This window comes from Bos indicus, chromosome 7, assembly GCF_029378745.1.
Source record: "Bos indicus isolate NIAB-ARS_2022 breed Sahiwal x Tharparkar chromosome 7, NIAB-ARS_B.indTharparkar_mat_pri_1.0, whole genome shotgun sequence".
In the NCBI taxonomy this organism is placed as follows: Eukaryota; Metazoa; Chordata; class Mammalia; order Artiodactyla; family Bovidae; genus Bos; species Bos indicus.
In genome coordinates, this window is record NC_091766.1 from 15,521,459 (window position 1) to 15,537,792 (window position 16,334).

At 51.7% G+C, this 16,334-nt stretch overlaps 2 protein-coding genes across 3 annotated transcripts; one reads left to right on the forward strand and one right to left on the reverse strand.

The window, feature by feature from the left end:
- Nucleotides 1-4,792: 4,792 nt before the first annotated feature.
- Nucleotides 4,793-6,451, forward strand: SWSAP1 (SWIM-type zinc finger 7 associated protein 1). The gene is made up of 2 exons (XM_019964206.2): nucleotides 4,793-5,067; nucleotides 5,604-6,451. Exons 1-2 carry the CDS (start codon nucleotides 4,822-4,824, stop codon nucleotides 6,108-6,110), a joined length of 753 nt encoding a protein of 250 aa, XP_019819765.1. The 5' UTR covers nucleotides 4,793-4,821; the 3' UTR covers nucleotides 6,111-6,451.
- Nucleotides 6,452-7,439: 988 nt separating this feature from the next.
- Nucleotides 7,440-12,976, reverse strand: EPOR (erythropoietin receptor). Of its 2 annotated transcripts, none has more exons than XM_019964209.2 (8): nucleotides 12,753-12,976; nucleotides 11,760-11,895; nucleotides 11,197-11,372; nucleotides 11,004-11,119; nucleotides 10,327-10,480; nucleotides 10,152-10,239; nucleotides 8,318-8,405; nucleotides 7,440-8,224 (listed from the first exon to the last, which is right to left on the reverse strand). In XM_019964209.2, exons 1-8 carry the CDS (start codon nucleotides 12,865-12,867, stop codon nucleotides 7,613-7,615), a joined length of 1,485 nt encoding a protein of 494 aa, XP_019819768.1. In that variant the 5' UTR covers nucleotides 12,868-12,976; the 3' UTR covers nucleotides 7,440-7,612. The 2 variants fall into 2 exon arrangements, with proteins under 2 accessions (XP_019819768.1, XP_019819767.1); XM_019964208.2 differs by having other exon boundaries at nucleotides 10,962-11,119.
- Between the last annotated feature and the right edge of the window lie 3,358 nt (nucleotides 12,977-16,334).

The following is a 16,334-nucleotide window of genomic DNA, read 5'->3' on the forward strand; positions in this document are numbered from 1 at the left end:
GTTTGGCCGCCTGCCTTCCTCCTCCAGGTGGCAGGGGTGAAGGACTTTGATGTTGGGTGTGGGTGTCAGTGAGGCTTGGTGTGAGTGTATAGTCACAGGGAGATAGCGGGGAGGCAGCATGGGGCTGTAGGATCCATGACTTGGCTTTAATCCAGGCTCAGCATTTCCTGGTTGTGTCACCTCAGGAAAGTTAATTAACCTCTCTGTGCCCTTGATTCTTCATCTGTCAAATGCAAACAGCCCTGCAAGCCACATGTAAGGCACACAAACATACTGTGAGGGGCCTCATGTGACTGTCTTCCTCAGGTGGCTGGCCTGTTTTTGACCATGGCCAGGGTGCTGAGGGTACAGGGAATACGGTGAGGGGACTGTAGAGGTCCTAATAGAAGGGGATGCTGAGGGCAGCAGGAACCTCCACGCTGAGTCCCCGACTACATGGATCTGACCAGGGGTTTTGATTATGAGGTTGTGCTGAGAACCAACCCCTGAGGGCCCAGCAGAGACTGGGGAAGGTAGAAGGACAGGGAGCCACATACAGCCCCCCCACACAAACATGCTGTGGCTTCAAGAGACTTCAGGCCATTCAGGGCATGGAGCCATTCAAAAACCAGGGAAGGGAAGTCTTCTTTCCTTACACATTTCTTCATTGATCCATCCATTTATTCAGTCAAAAAACATTGTGGAGCACGCCCCACCCCACCCCCATGCGTGGCAGGTGCTGTCTTCTTAGGCAAAGGGGCTGCAGTACTAAGCAGAATAGACACAAAATCCTGCCTTCATGGAGCTCACATTCTAACACCAGAGAAACAGTAAACGAGGTCAATAAGTTAGCCACAAAACTACAATTCCCAATTTCAAGAAGGTCTGGAAACCAAAATTATCCTCATAACTCATTTGTGGCAAAACCTGACCTGAACTGACTTAAGGTCATTATAGCTTTTATTTGCTTAACTTTATGTGAGTATTCTTATGTTTCGTTGCAGATACAGTGATTTAGAATGTTACCCCAGGTCCACCTAGGGGTAGTAATCAGTACATCGTATTTACACCATAGTACCTTTTGAAAATCTGAAAAAATCTAAATTTCAAACTGCAGGATCAAGAATTTGGGTCAGAAATTGGTATCGTTGATATGTTAGATATTGATAAGTAATAAACAGAAAACTCAAGCTAGAGAAGACAATGGGACAACTTTGGAATGAGGACATGGTTTGCAATTTAAAGAGAGTGTCCAGGGAAGCTATTTCTGAGGAGTTGGCACTGGAGATGTGGTGTGGAGGGAGGAAGGGACGAGAGCCCTGCAAATAACCGCAGTGTGGAGTGGGGGAGTGTTCCAGGCAGAGGGAACAGCAAGAATGAAGGTCTGAAGTGACAACGTGCTGGCTTTGTTCAGGGCACAGTGAGGAGACCTGAGAGGCTGGAGCAGATCAAGCGACGGCTGGAGCAGATCAAGTGATGGGGAAATAGAAGGGAAAGGAAATGTGCCTGGAGGAGTGGGGTGTGGTTGATTCTGCATTGCAAGAAATGAGATGGACGCATGAGAGGGCTGAAGGCAAAGGAGGGATAGGATCATGTAGCCCTCTACTTCACCGCATGGAGTATCTACTTCCAGGGCTTGCCTTCCCCTGAGCCCCACAGCACAGCTGCCTCCATGGGGCCCAGCAGAGAAGCAAAATTTCAGCACAACGGACAGTATTCTATGAACAAACCAGTTGGCGCTGTCCATGGTTCTGATGTTAAGCCTGGGCCAAGAAAAGGTCAGGTTGGGGCTGCCGGGCACAAAGAAGTGTCTGGACCCGCTAGGGAGGGTGGAGACTGCAGCCCTGGCCTTGCCCACCCCCACTGCACGGTGGATAATCTTAGGTGGAAAATCCAGATAAAGATGTTCCTGCTTACTCAAAAGGCTTCTCCACATGACCCACCGCCTCTTGTCCTCAACTTGACCAAAACTGAGCTCCTTTTTATAATGTAAGTCAGACCATGACCCTCCTGTGTTCAAACGCTCTCTGGGCTCTCCATGGCACTCTGTGTAAGGGCCGAGGTTCTCCCAGTGCCTCCAGTCCTTTGCACTTGCAGGTGCCTCCCCCCTGGAATGCTCTTCCCCCTCATATCTGCATGATTCGCTCCCTCACCTCCTAGGAGCCTTTCCTCAAGTGTTACCTTCTCTGGGAGGCCTGCCCCTACCATCCTGTTTAAAATTGCAAAAACCAAACAATTGTCCCTTCCCTTCCTTTCCCTGTGCAAATCTCTCTCTCTCTCTTTTTTTATGCAGACTTATCATCTGCTCATAGACTATTTAAATTCTTCATTATGCTTGGTGGCCATTATTACCTCCCTCACTAAGATGTCAGTTCCACTGAGACAGAGATGTTGTTGTTTGTTCACTGCTGAGTCTGTGTGCCTCCTAGAACAGGGTCAGGAACAACATACTTGCTCAATAAGTGTTTGCTAAATGAATAAACTTATCACTTGAGGATGCCAACAAACGGGGGAGGAGTACAGACTGACCCTGAACTGTCCACCTCACCCTTTGGTTCTGCCTCCTCCAGGGAGCCCCTGTAAGGTAAAGTCCTTCTGTCAGGACATGAATATGGGGTCCCAAGAAGCAAGGGAAAGAAGTAGTGTATGCATGAGAGATACACCTAATGTCTGCATCTCTGCCAGTATATGCATTCAGGAGCACCTATCCAATGTCAGGTGCTGTTCTAGGAGCTGGAGACCTAGCAGTGAAAGAAAGAGGGACTCTACCTCAATTGAGCTGACATTCTAGTGGGGAGAGAGGCAATAAGATAAATACATATGGTTGGAAGTGATAAGTATTTGGAAAGAAAATAAAGGTGAAGAAGCAGTGAAAGAGTGCGGAGGGGTGTGATTTTACACAGGTAGTCAGGAAAAGTGAGTAGAAAATTTGAGTAGAAACCTGAATAGAATGGAAAAAATGAGGGATAGATATGTGGGAGCTGAATGCTCTAGGAAATGGAACAGCAAGTGCAAAGGACTTGAAATGGGGCTGTGTTCAGCATGCTCTGGTGTTTATAACTATGTGGAACTGTGCGATACAGGTGCTTGTTATTTAGAGTGTTGCAAAGCGAGGTGAATCAAGGGAGGAGGTGGTGCATTTAACAGGACAATGTAACAGTGTGCCTCGTGTGTGTGTGTGTGTGTGGCGGCAAAGGAATTGTTGTATCAGACTGTGTTCTGGTGTACTTGCAAGAGAAAGGGTGTGGGGCATGAATGTGAGAAAGAGTATGTATGGGGTGCTTTGTGTCAGGATATGATTGTGAGCATGTGGGTGGTGGGGATTCTGAAAATGAAATATATGCAGAGATGCCCTTCCTCTGTGTGTGTGTAGGAGTGTGGGGGTGCCTGTCTGTGTGAGTGGGTGTAGGAGTGTGGGGGTGCCTGTCTGTGTGAGTGGGTGTATTGAGCGATGTTGTGAAGCTCTTTTCTGGCCCCAGAGGGAGAGAGAGAGCCCTGGAAATCTCAGTTCAGCCCTGCCCCTGGGTCTCCTGGCAACAGCACCACTTTGAAGTTACCAGGAGACAGAGTTGCCAGGGCAACAGGGCTGTGAGTGGCAGCTCTGGGGAGAAGTCTGTGTGAAGATATCCAACCAGTGCTCACTTGGCCACTCACCTTGTTCTTCCTTCTCTTCCAGTTTCCAATCTATCCTACCTTTCTTTATTCATTCCTTTAACAAGCCTTTGTTGAGACTTGCAGTGCCCTAAGCACTGTCTCGGAGAAGGCAATGGCACCCCACTCCAGTGCTCTTGCCTGGAAAACCCCATGGATGGAGGAGCCTGGTAGGCTGCAGTCCATGGGGTCGCTAAGAGTCGGACACGACCGAGCGACTTCCTTTTCACTTTTCACTTTCATGCATTGGAGAAGGAAATGGCAACCCACTCCAGTGTTCTTGCCTGGAGAATCCCAGGGGCGGGGGAGCCTGGTGGGCTGCCGTCTATGGGGTCGCACAGAGTCGGACACGACTGAAGCGACTTAGCAGCAGCAGCAGCAGCAAGCACTGTCTGGGTGCTGGAGATACTGAAGTGAACTTGACAAAGAAGGTCCTGCTGTGGCTCTCCCTCAGTCTCCCAGCCCCTGCATCTTTGCCTCTTCTCTCTCTCTCTCTCTCTCTTTTTTTTTTTTGTTCTATGGTCCTGCCTCTCACTATACCCTAAGCAGGACTCAAGAAGCCCCCAGGCCAATGAGGAAGCCAGCTGAGACTCTTCTCACAGACCCTCAAAGACACTCCTTTGCTGTCTGACGGATGTTTTGCACATGAATATCCTCAAACTTGCAACCCCAAACACACACACATTTGTGCAAGCATTCAAGTGCAGAGAGAGACAAGCGGATAGCTTATCCACTTCTCCCCTTCCTTGTCATTAGGTAACATCAGCAGAAACGCGCGCGCACACACACATCGCAATATTCCTGAGAGACCATGTGCTCCATCTTACAGGTGGGCAAAGCTGAGGCTCAGAGATTTTAAGTAATGTGTCCGTGATTAGGGCCTGTTCCGTCCAACTCTGAACCCTTATATTGTCTGATTAGCTGCTTAGCTCACAATAATAGTATTCGTGGTGCTTCCGCCAGCGGACTCACTTACGAGAGGGCCTTATCGCCTTGAAACGCCTCCATTTGTTGTTCAAACTAGGTTATTCGCCCCCTCACCAGGGGCGGAGCTAGGAAACGTCGATCTAACTTTGAGGAACAGATTTTTGGACTAATGGAGAAGCTAAATGCACTGTAACCAATGAGACCCCGCCCTGGGCGGGATTAAGGGCAGGCACCGGCCGCTGATTGAACAGAAGTACGCGGCAAATGGCGGAGACGCTGAGGCGAGTGCTAAACTTGGGCATCGCGGCGGGCCCCGGGAAGAACACAGCTGAAGCCGAACCGCCTTTGCTGCTGCTCGGCGGTCCAGGCTCTGGGAAGACAGCGCTGCTATTCGCGGCGGCCCTGGAGGCGGCAGGGGAAGGCCGAGGTCCGGTCCTCTTCCTGACCCGGAGGCCTCTTCAAAGTCTGCCCCGCAGGACTGGACCAGCGCTCGAACCACTGCGATTACAAGTAGGGAGGGGTGGGCCCAGAGGCGGACCAGCCCGTAGAGGGGCGAATGGGGGATTGACTGATAGGCGGAGACAGACCAATGGCGGAGACGAAGCAAACATTGTGGGAAGGAATATGGACGAGTCGGGGATACGAAGCCTTGTTTAGATTGAATGAGAAACCACCCAATGAAGGGGCAGAATCCACAAATTTGCTTCCCAATGGGTGGAGTCAGGGGCGGAGCTAAACAGGAGTCCTTGGTGGAGTTGGACGCTATGGGCGGGTTTTCCGTGGAAAGATTGCCCTAGAGATTTGGCAGAAAGGCGTACCTTGTTCTTAATAATACCGGGCAGTGACGAGTGCAGGATAAGAAAAAAACGAGGGGGAGGGGTTGGTGAACAGAAGAATATTCGATCCCTCTGAGCTGCTTCACGCTGGAACCAGAGGTCTAGTGGGTGAGAGCCTCGTCCAGGGGAGTATGCAAGGAAGCAGGGCTGCTCTAACTGGAAGCTCGGCTTCCTATGCTGAATCTGGCCCTTTCCTTTTTCCCTTTCTAGAAGATCCGCTTCCAGTACCCACCCTCAACCCGTGAGCTCCTCCGGTTTCTGTGCTCTGCCCATGAGGCCCGTGGACCAGCCCCCTCACTCTTGCTGCTTGATGGCCTGGAGGAGTACCTAGTAGAAGACCCTGGGTCCCAGGAAGCCGCCTACCTGGCTGCCCTGCTTCTGGACACAGCTGTCCACTTCAGCCACCGGGTTGGGCCTGGCCGGGGCTGTGGGCTCATTGTGGCCCTCCAGACCCAGGAGGAAGGAGGAGACAGTGGAAATGCTCTGCAGCTGGCACTCCTTCAGAGGTATTTCCCTGCCCAGTGCTGGCTGCAGCCGGATGCAGCAGGCCCAGGACAGTGCTGCCTCCGAGCCTCCCTGGAGCCAGGTGGGCTGGGCCCCAGGGAAGAATGGTGGGTGATTTTTCAACCAGATGGAGAGATGACAGTCACCCGACGGCCCACCCAGGCGGTTGACACCAGCTCGCACAAAGGTTCAAGCTCTGGAGGCCAACCGTGAGCTTTGGAGTGTGACAACTTCTCCATGCCTGTTTCCCTGTCTGGAACACCTACCTCAGTTCAGTTCAGTTCAGTCACTCAGTCATGTCCAACTCTTTGCGACCCCATGAACCACAGTACACCAGGCCTCCTTGTTCATTACCAACTCCCAGAGTTTACCCAAGACAGATGCAAATTCAAAGATCTTAAGATTGTAAAGTGCTTTTTCTCTCGTAAATATACCATTATCCTGTATATATTGTGCCCAGCCAATATATTGTTTAATTTTTCTGTTTTGAATTTTATAAAGAAGAATTTCATGATAAATGTAATCTGAAACTTCGCTCTCAACACTGGTACTAAGATTCGGCCACATTTTCATTCATTCCTTTTTCCATACTGCATGTAATTCCATGAGTGACTATACCCTAAATTAGGTATGATCAGATTGACTTATTTACTACTATTAACAATCGTACACATATCCTGGTCCATGTGTGTGAGGGTTTTTAGGGTACATATCTAAAAGTGGAATTGCTGGAATAGAAGGTATGCTTTCCTAGGTTATGTCAAACTTTTAAAAAGCAGTTAAGCCGAAAACTTCCAATGAGCCACTTGATTGACCTTTGGTGTCATCAGAGTGCTTTCTTAGAACCAGATTCGGAATAAAGCCTTAGGAATTAATGTTAGTATTATTAGCGGCAGAGACTAGCTAGCTGCTCATTAAACAGCTCTCCTCGCTTGGGTGCACAGCTGAACTACATTTCCCAGCTGTCCATGGTTCTTACGGAAGTCACATGCCCATTTCTAGCCAGCAGAATTTGTGAAGAGGTGGCGCCCACCTCCAGGCTACATCCCTAAAGTGGCCCACAAAAATCTTCTGCTGTCTCTCTCTTGTGGGCTGGAAGGATGCAGAGGGTCCATCTGAAGACCCCAGAGTACCCCTAGGAGATGGTTAAGCTACAGCCTGGGTTTCTGACTCATCCCAGGGATAAGCTAACCATCTATTTGAATTGTATGAGAGAAAGTGCTTCCCTGGTGACTCAGCTGGTAAAGAATCTGCCTGCAATGTAGGAGGCCTGGATTCAATCCCTTGGTTGAGAAGACCCCCTAGAGAAGGGAATGGGTTGTTGTTAGGGCAGCTAGCATAACTTATACTGACCAATTCATTCTGTTATTATTATTCAGATTGCCAGGTGAGAATTTTAGATTTAACTCCAGACTTTTTGCTGCTGCTTCTATGGCCTGGGCCCAGGGAAAAGATGGGGCTTACAGGTATTTATAGAAGTCACGACAGGAAACTTGTATATATTTATATATAAAGTATATATATATATATATATTTATCTATCTACACACAAAAAACTGTACATTTAAAAATACTGCAAGGCTGTGACTTTCTGAGCAGGATGAATTGAGCAGAAAGCCAAGGTCAGCAGGCCTCACTGACCCTGCTGGATAAACCTTGGGCCTTGAGTAGCAGTGGGGTCATTCTGGGTCTCTGTGGCTCTGAGGGCTGGAGTCCTAGGAGCAGGCCACGTAGCTTGGGGGTGAAGGCTTGGGGGCTGGGATGAGGCTGTTCTCATAAGGGTTGGAGTAGGGACCATTGGATGAACCCCCCTGGGCTTCCTGGGAACCCCCTGAGCTGTAGTCAGTTGAGATGCCAGAGTCAGACACCACGAGGTACAGGTACTTTAGGTGGGGTGGGGTGGGGAGCAGCTCAGGGGGCAGTGCCCTTGGGCGCAAGAGCTGGGAGCTGGGGTCAAGAATGGTGTACTCAAAGCTAGTAGCAGAGGCCCCCTCCGGCCCAGGCTTCAGGGCCAAAGCGGATGTGCAGGAGGACGCTTCTGAGGCTTCATCCATGGTCACTATGTCCATATCGCCACCAGGCTGCAGGAGATCCTCGCTCGGCGGACTCCGGGGCAGCAACCACTTGTCCAGTACCAGGTAGCTGTCTTGGGCATGCTCGCTGCCCACTGGCTCCAGGAGGGGCCCCCCGTCATCTGCCCCAGGTTCCACTGCCTGTGTCACCCCCCAGCAGCACTCAGAGAGGACTTCCAGGGGGGCAGGTGGGTCCTCTGGGAGGGGGGTGCTGGGGCTCCACCACAGACACCCGTCAGTCTGGTACAGCCACAGCTGGGGAAACAGCACCACCTTGCTCAGACACTTGGAGTTCGGCCACAGGAGCAGGGAAGCCCCAGGCCTGGAAGGAACAACCAGGCCGCCTACCTGGAAATTACCCTTGTGGGTTGTGAAGAGGCCTTCAAACTCGCTCTCAGGGCTTGGGATGCCAGGCCAGATCTTCTGCTTCAGAGTCCTGGTGAAACCAAAACAAACAGATACCTGGGCATGTGTCACTGAACATTCACCAACACCCCCTCGGCACCATCCATGGGGCAAAGCTACTCCTAGTCCCTTGTGGTCATGTTGAAGGCAGAGGAGTGCATGGGACAGGGGTTCTGCCAAAGCATCTGCAAGGCCCTATAGAAGGGCAATGGGAACAGGGTTTTGAAGGATACACAGGAGTTCAATATACACTGCCTTATGGTCCCTCTAAAACCCACCCAGGCTTGTCTGAAGGTCCATTATGCTACTTTCCTTCTCACTCTTTTCCATGGTTCTCCAGTGCATTCAGGATAAAGTCCAAACTCCTACAGAAGACCCTACATGATCTAATTCCTGTTACCTCCCTCATCTCCCTCCCCCCCGCCCCCCACCACCTTACACACTCTGCTCTAGGGAAACAGCTTTTCTTGCAGCTGCTTCAATGTTCCAAGCTCATTCCCATCTCAGGACCTTTGCACTTGCTGTTTTTCGCTCCCTGCTTTTCACATGGCTGCCTGTTTCCCAGGATTCAGGTTTCTGCTCTGATGTCACCTCCTCTCACCTATCTATTCTGTCCGTCCTGTCCCCATGGGCATGCATGCTGAGTCGCTTCAGTCATGTCTGACTCTTTGTGACCTTACAGCCTGTAGCCCACCAGGCTCCTCTGTCCATGGGATTCTCCAGGCAAGAATACTGGAGTGGATTGCCATGCACTCTTCCAGGGGATCAGCCCAAGCCAGGGATCAAACCTGAGACTCTTATGTCTCCTGCACTGGCAGGGGAATTCCTTACCACTAGTGCCACCTGGGAAGCCCGATATTTCTGCTATCTCTCATCACAATTTATAATCAAATATCTGTTGGTTCCCTTATTTGTTGTGTGACTTAGCTATGAGATCCACAAGAGTAGAGACACATCTGGTTTGTTCTGCTCTTTCTTCCCAGTGCCTAGCACATAGCTGGCACTCAGTATTTCCCAATCAAGTAAATAAACAAGGTTTTGAAAGAACTAGGAGATTGCTTGGCAGGCATGGCAAGAAGGACATTCCTGGCAGAAGGAACAGTGTATCCCAAGGCTTGGGGGTGTGAAAATACATAGTTTGTACTCGGGTCACAAAAACTGAATTACGAAAACCTCAGGATGGCTGGTCATGTCATAAAACACCTAAGGACCTTGACAACAGGTGGGAGGCATTTGGGGCTAAGTCGTTTCATGAAGCCCATTTGGTTGGCTTTACAGAAGTTAATGAAACTGGGAAAAAAGTATTCACAAAGAAGGGTTTCCCCGGTGGCTCAGTGGTAAAGAATCCGCCTAAAAGGCAGGAGATGCAGGTTCCATCCGTGGGTTGGAACAATCCAGGAGGAGGGCATGGCCACCCACTCCAGTATTCTTGCATGGAGAATCCCACGGACAGAGGAGCCTGGCGGGCTACAGTCCATGGAGTCACAAAGAGTCAGACACGACTGAAATGACTTAGCATAGCACGCACGCACATTCACAAGGGAATCCAAGAAGGAGCAGACACTGAGGTAGGAGGAAAACCCAAAAAGTATGCCCCAGAGCAGAGAATTTTAAGTAAGAATCTGAGTGTGACCTGGCTTGCATCCTGACCCTGCCACCGACTCTTCATTGTGTAACCCTGGGCAAGTGCCTGCCCGTCTCTGAGCCTAGGTTTTCACAGGGAAAGGGGAAAGTTAGTGGAGGGGAGTCTGAGCCAGATGCCGAGTGGGGCGCTCACCGGCGGTGGGATAGCAGGGCCAGCACGGCCAGCAGCAGCAGAATGAGCACGAGGACGAGGGAGAGCGTCAGGATGAGGGGGTCCAAGTCTGGGGGAGCAGGGAAGAGGTCAGGGCGGTGAGCTTGGCCCCCATGCTCCGCCCAGCCCCTCCTACCTCCCTTGCCTGGGGCCTCACCACTAGCCGTCAGCAGTGACGCGGGCTCGGACCAGGCGCTCCAGAAGCCACCGAAGCTGGGCTCGGCCATACGCGCGCGTACCATGAAGGTGTACCGCGTTCCGCCCCGCAGGTTGCTCAGCAAGCACTCGGTGCGGCCGTCGAGGATCTCCACCTGTAGGCGGGGCCCGGGTGAGGGGTGTGGCCAATAGGGGCAGGGTGGGCAAAGGAGGGCATGTGGGGGTGGACTCTGAGGGATCCAGCCAATCAGAAAAAGGAAGAACAGAAACCAAGCATGGGAAGGCGGGAACGAAAGTAGGAGGCGGGGCCCAGGAAGGCTTGGGGCCAATCAGGATGGGGCCCTGGGTAGAAACGGGCGCACTTCGGCTATTTAACAGCTGGGCCTGCGAACAGACAGGGCGGACACTGGAGCGGTCTAGGGTTCCAGGCAAGAGTTAAGAAAGGTTGAGTCCAGGTGGGCTGGGAAAAGGGGATCATTGGGAAAAGGGACAAGTCAGTGGACGTGGAGATGTCTTGGGCAGGGCGTGGAAGGGACGAGGCCAAGGGGGCGGGGCCCTAGTGACAGTCAGGGTGAGACTTAGAGGGCCTGTCCAGTCTGGAGCCCTCTGGGGCTAGGTCATAGGGACGGGCCTCACCCTCTGTGCGCTCCCTGCGGCGTTCTCTGCCGAGATATTCACCTCATAGCGGATAAGGCTCGCCATGGGTGCCCCAGGCGGCGGGAGCCAGCGCAGTACCACGTGGCCGCCCTCGTCGGCCCGCCGAGCTACAAGCCTGGCGGGAGGGTCTAGGAGCACTGCGGAGAGGGGTTTCCTTAGGTGGGCGGAAACTGGGACTCCCTCCCGACCAATCCCCTGTTCCCAGCGCACTTACCCACTTCGTTGACGTGAATGGTACGGCGGTAGCGTGAAGCGCCCGAGGCCGCAGTGACGTGCAGCTCTAGGGGCACGAAGCTCGACGTGTCGGCTGTAGGCAGCGAGCACCAGAAACGCACCAAGCCGCGGGCGGTGGGTGCCTGATGCAGGCGGCATGGCTTCCACGGCTCACCCCTGTTCAACCAGGAACCAGCGAGGGTAGGGGGATCAAGTTTGGAGGTTTCGCGGGGACCGAGGGCGCGTTTCTGGACACCACCACCAGGGGGCGTCCCAGCCCCGACGTACGCGACGCCTTAAGTCCTGCTTTGGATCGGTATTGTTCCTGTCCTGAAGTTTGCGGTTACCCTCCAGCAGTGATCACGGGAGTGCTCCAGCCCCGACCACTAGGGTGCATGTCAGCCCTGACTCCCTGGGCTTCCCACAACTGCCCACCAGCAGAGATGCAGCCGGTCCCTGGCACCAGGAAACATCCCAAGATGCGAGCTCCTGGGAGGTCTGCCCGGCCCGCCCGCCCCCTGCACCTGTGGGGCGATCCACCTGACCCCGCCTCTTCCAACTCACTCGAGCTGATAAGAGAAGCTGTAGTTGTCTGGGCCGACTCCGGCGGTGGCCGCTTCCTCCCAGAAACACACCAAATCCTCCAAGCGCTCGGTGAAGCACAGAAACTCATCAGGCTCGCGGGCTGTCAGCAGGGCCGCTGAGGATGGGGGTCAGGGGAGGGGGTCAAGGGACCCGAGTCCCTTTCTCGAGCCACAGCATCCTTCCCTCCCTCCTGCCGCCTGTGCGGACCGATAAGAAAAAAAGCCCCGCCCCTGTTCTTCCAGCGGGGCCCTTCGAGGGGTCCGCCGAAGTAGTGCCCCCCAAACTTCCAAGCGTAGGTTGCGTGTCTTATTGTCTCCCTCCAACACACACGCCGCCCACCCGCGACCGGCTTTGTTGAGCGCAGCATTCAAGGCCTCCGCCTCCCGCTGCCGGCCCCGCCCCAACCTAGGGACTTGCGTGCGGGTGAGTGTGTGTGCAGGAGGCGGGGTCCCCTATCAGCCCCGGCAGGCTCCCGGCGGCCCGATAGCGCCAACCGTGCCCCCCGTTCCCATCCCTCAACCCAGCGGACCCAGGGATCTGGCGCCCGCATGCCAACCGTGTTTACAGTCGCCTGCGGCTCGGCCCCTCTGACTCGGACTCGGGTTTTACCCTCCCTCCCCGCTTGAAGGGTCGGTTAGATCCCCTTAGCTCAGGGACTCTAGAATATAGGACTCTAGACTACAGCACTACCCCTGCCCCATTTAGCGTTTAGCACGCCCCAAGTTCGTTGTAGAGATAGAGCAGGACTCTTATGCCCCCTTTCTAGCTTCTCCCCCAGAACCCAGTCTGGGGATATAGACCCCAGCGTGCCATATGAGATCCCGGTCTAGGGGTTCAGACACCACCTTGGGCTCCAGGTCACAGACTCAGAATGAGAACCTGGGTGACCCCAAGGGTCCGGGCAGGAAGTTCGGGCCCCCATATTGCCCTCCAAGATCCAGTGCTGGGGTCTACACTCAACTCCACCCTTACCTTTGTTTTCAAACTTGGGGTCCGTTGGATTGGGTGGGGGAGCCCAGGCTGCCCCAGCGAGCAAGAGGCAGAGGAAGCCAATTCCAGCCCGGAGGGGTGCCGGGAGATGATACATAATGTAGCCCCAGCCGGGGGCCCAGGGCTCCTGCCTACTCCCCCCGCCCCACGTCTTCCGCCCCTGGCACAGGCCACAGCTGGGTCAGCAGCTGCCTCCGCCGGACACAGCTGACCAGGCCTTCCCGGCCAGGCGCCTCCAAGTGGCAGCTCCCCCGAGGGGGCGGGACCAGCAGGCAGCCCGAGCTGAGATAAGAGGGAGGCAGCCGCCCTGTGGGGCCAGGCTACAGAGAGCAGGGGCCCTGGGCTCCGCACCCCCTTGGGGGTGGAGGGAAGGAACTGCTCTGCTTTCTGCCTCAGACACTTTCTTGCTGTGCGACCCTGGACGGGTTACTTACTTTATCTGAGCTTCAGCCTTTTAATCTATAAAATCCGACTTGGCACATAGCAAGCATTCAAAAAACGTAAACTGCAACTACTGATAGTATCGTACTAATCAACATCTCTTCCCAGTCTGGGTAGGAATATAATAAGCCTAATAGCCGTTGAATGTTTGCACAATGTTGGGAAGTACTGCCAGATAGTAAGTATGAAAGAGCCTGCGTTTGTAAAAATTACATGTATTCTAGAATGCGAGATTTTATTTGTGATTTTGGGGCATTTTCTGCTTACATTTTGTATACTCTTGGGATTTTATTTTACAAGGAACGTGCAGTTCTTTCAATAATCTGTATAGAACACATCATAAAAGCTGTTCTCTTGGGCTGAGCTTCAACTGGGGTAAACACCCTCCGCCCCAAAGAGATGCATGCCTTGGGAAGCAGGGGATACCTACCTTATTGCGTCAGCCAGCCCCAGATTAGCCAATTAGAGAGCTCCATTCCCCGGAGCACAGTAATTGGTTCAGGGGTGGCATGTGACCCAAGGGGATCCAATGAGCTTCCATTCTGGGATTTTCCCTGGAGTAGCTAGGAAAGGAGGTGCCGCTTTCTATTGGATGACGAGGTAGGCAGATGGAGCAGCCAGAGACATCTTTGTCATTAGGAGGAAAAAAATTGGCTGATGGTGAAGCTAAGGTGGACTTCTGCACTGTCTGTTCCCTCCACTTGCAAGGTTCTTCCTCTAAATGTACATGCAGCTCACTTTCAGTTTACTCAGGATTCTAACTAAATGTCACTTCCTCAGTGAAGTCCTCCTGGATCACCCTGTTTAAAATAGCAACCCTCTCACCGCCCCCCTCTCACCGCCCCCGCCTCACCCCACGCACACATCAGTCCTTAAATGGTTTGGTAGTAATAGCAGCAGCAGCATTTTGCATTTCCTGTACTTTTTGTATAAATATGTAATATGTATTTGATGTTTTATTATTGATTCACCACCTTCATTAGTCTGTTTTGTTCATTTCTATATCCCCAGCACCTACAACAGAGCCTGGCATATAATAGGAGGTCAGGGAATATTTGTGGAGTAAAAGATGAGCGAAAAACCAAGCTGAGAGGTGTAGGGAGACAGCTGACCTTGTGTTAGCCACTGGAGAGAGCTATTCCTGAGTACTCCTGCACCTTTCTTTTTTTTTTTAACCTCCTGCACTTTTAAAAACAGAAGTGGAGGGATTCCCTGGCTGTCCAGTGGTTAGGACTCTGTGCTTCTGCAGGGGGCGTGGATTTGGTCTCTAGTTATTTAACTTATATGCAGAGTACATCATGAGAAACTCTGGGCTGGAAGAAGCACAAGCTGGAATCAAGATTGCCGGGAGAGGTATCAATAACCTCAGATATGCAGATGACACCACCCTTATGGCAGAAAGTGAAGAGGAACTAAAAAGCCTCTTGGTGAAAGAGGAGAGTGAAAAAGTTGGCCTAAAGCTCAACATTCAGAAAACTAAGATCATGGCATCTGGTCCCATCACTTCATGGCAAATAGATGGGGAAACAGTGGAAACAGTGTCAGATTTTATTTTGGGGGGCTCCAAAATCACTGCAGATGGTGATTGCAGCCATGAAATTAAAAGACACTTACCCCTTAGAAGGAAAGTTATGACCAACCTAGATAGCATATTAAAAAGCAGAGACATTACTTTGCCAACAAAATCCATCTAGTCAAGGCTATGGTTTTTCCAATGGTCATGTATGGATGTGAGAGTTGGACTGTAAAGAAAGCTGAGCGCCGAAGAATTGATGCCTTTGAACTGTGGTGTTGGAGAAGACTCTTGAGAGTCCCTTGGACTGCAAGGAGATCCAACCAGTCCATCCTAAAGGAGATCAGTCCTGGGTGTTCATTGGAAGGACTGATGCTGAGGCTGAAGCTCCAATACTTTGGCCACCTCATGTGAAGAGTTGACTCATTGGAAAAGACCCTGATGCTGGGAGGGATTGGGGGCAGGAAGAGAAGGGGACGACAGAGGATTAGATGGCTGGATGGCATCACCAACTCGATGCACATGAGTTTGGGTGAACTCTGGGAGTTGGTGATGGACAGGGAGGCCTGGCATGCTGCGATTCATGGGGTCACAAAGAGTCAGACACGACTGAGCCATTGAACTGAACTGAACTGAACTGAGGGGAACTAAAATCCCACATCCCTTGCCGTGGAACAACAACCAAAAAAAACTAGTCAATGAGAATCTCTTCCTCAGGAAATTGGCATTTAGATTGAGTGTGTTTATGTGTGTGTGTGTGTGTGTGTGTGTGTGAGAGAGAGAGAGAGAGAGAGAGAGAGAGAGAGAGAGAGAGAGGAAGAAACTGTAAACTGTTCTTATGAGAGGCAAGCTAGCTCCCTGGGTAAGAGCATATGTTCTGATGCATTCCACATGTCACTTGCCCTGCAACCTTAGATAAGCTACTTAACCCTCCCTAGTCTCGGTTTTTCATGTATAAAATGGGCATGATAATAATGCCCCCTCATAAGGCTTATGTGAGGATTATGAATAGATTACATCAAGTTACGAGAACATGCCTGGCACACAGTAAGCGCTCAGTAAGGATAGCAATTATCTGCTTAAGCTAATTTAAGAAGGACAGGGAAGATTGCGCTGCAGTCCATGGGGTTTGCAAACAGTCTGACATGACTTAGTGACTGAACAACAATAACAATTTAAGAAGAATACTGTTACATCCAATTGCTTTTTTAAATGAATTAATTTGGCTACATCAGGTCTTAGTTGCAGCATGTGGGATCTTTTGTTGCAGTACACAGATTCTCTAGTTGTGGCATTCAGGCTTAGTTGCTCTGAGACACATGGGATCTTAGTTCCCTCACCAGAGATCAAACCCGTGTCCCCTGCATCATTGCAAGGGGGATTCTTAACCAATGGACTGCCAGGGAAGTCCCAGGGATTTTCCTTGCATGGCAGGTGGAACTGGTGGGATGTAAGAATGGCACCGCCCCCATGAGGGTGATCCAGCCTTGGAGTGGGGCAATATTCATTAAAAAAAATTTTTTTTTGGCTGCTGTAACAGAGACCCAAATAATACTGATGGCTTAAATAAGCTGGGCATTTAAGAAGAATATGTATTTATTTGGCTGTGC

Bases quoted from the DNA above. Each gene is read 5' to 3' on its own strand.
- SWSAP1 (XM_019964206.2), top strand. From the start codon at position 4,822: ATGGCGGAGACGCTGAGGCGAGTGCTAAACTTGGGCATCGCGGCGGGC. The intron at 5,068-5,603 runs GTAGGGAGGGGT...TTCCCTTTCTAG, and splicing joins TCGAACCACTGCGATTACAA to AAGATCCGCTTCCAGTACCC.
- EPOR (XM_019964208.2), bottom strand. From the start codon at position 12,867: ATGTATCATCTCCCGGCACCCCTCCGGGCTGGAATTGGCTTCCTCTGC. The intron at 11,373-11,759 runs GTGAGTTGGAAG...CTGGTTGAACAG, and splicing joins AGCTTCTCTTATCAGCTCGA to GGGTGAGCCGTGGAAGCCAT. The intron at 11,120-11,196 runs GTAAGTGCGCTG...CCCTCTCCGCAG, and splicing joins CATTCACGTCAACGAAGTGG to TGCTCCTAGACCCTCCCGCC.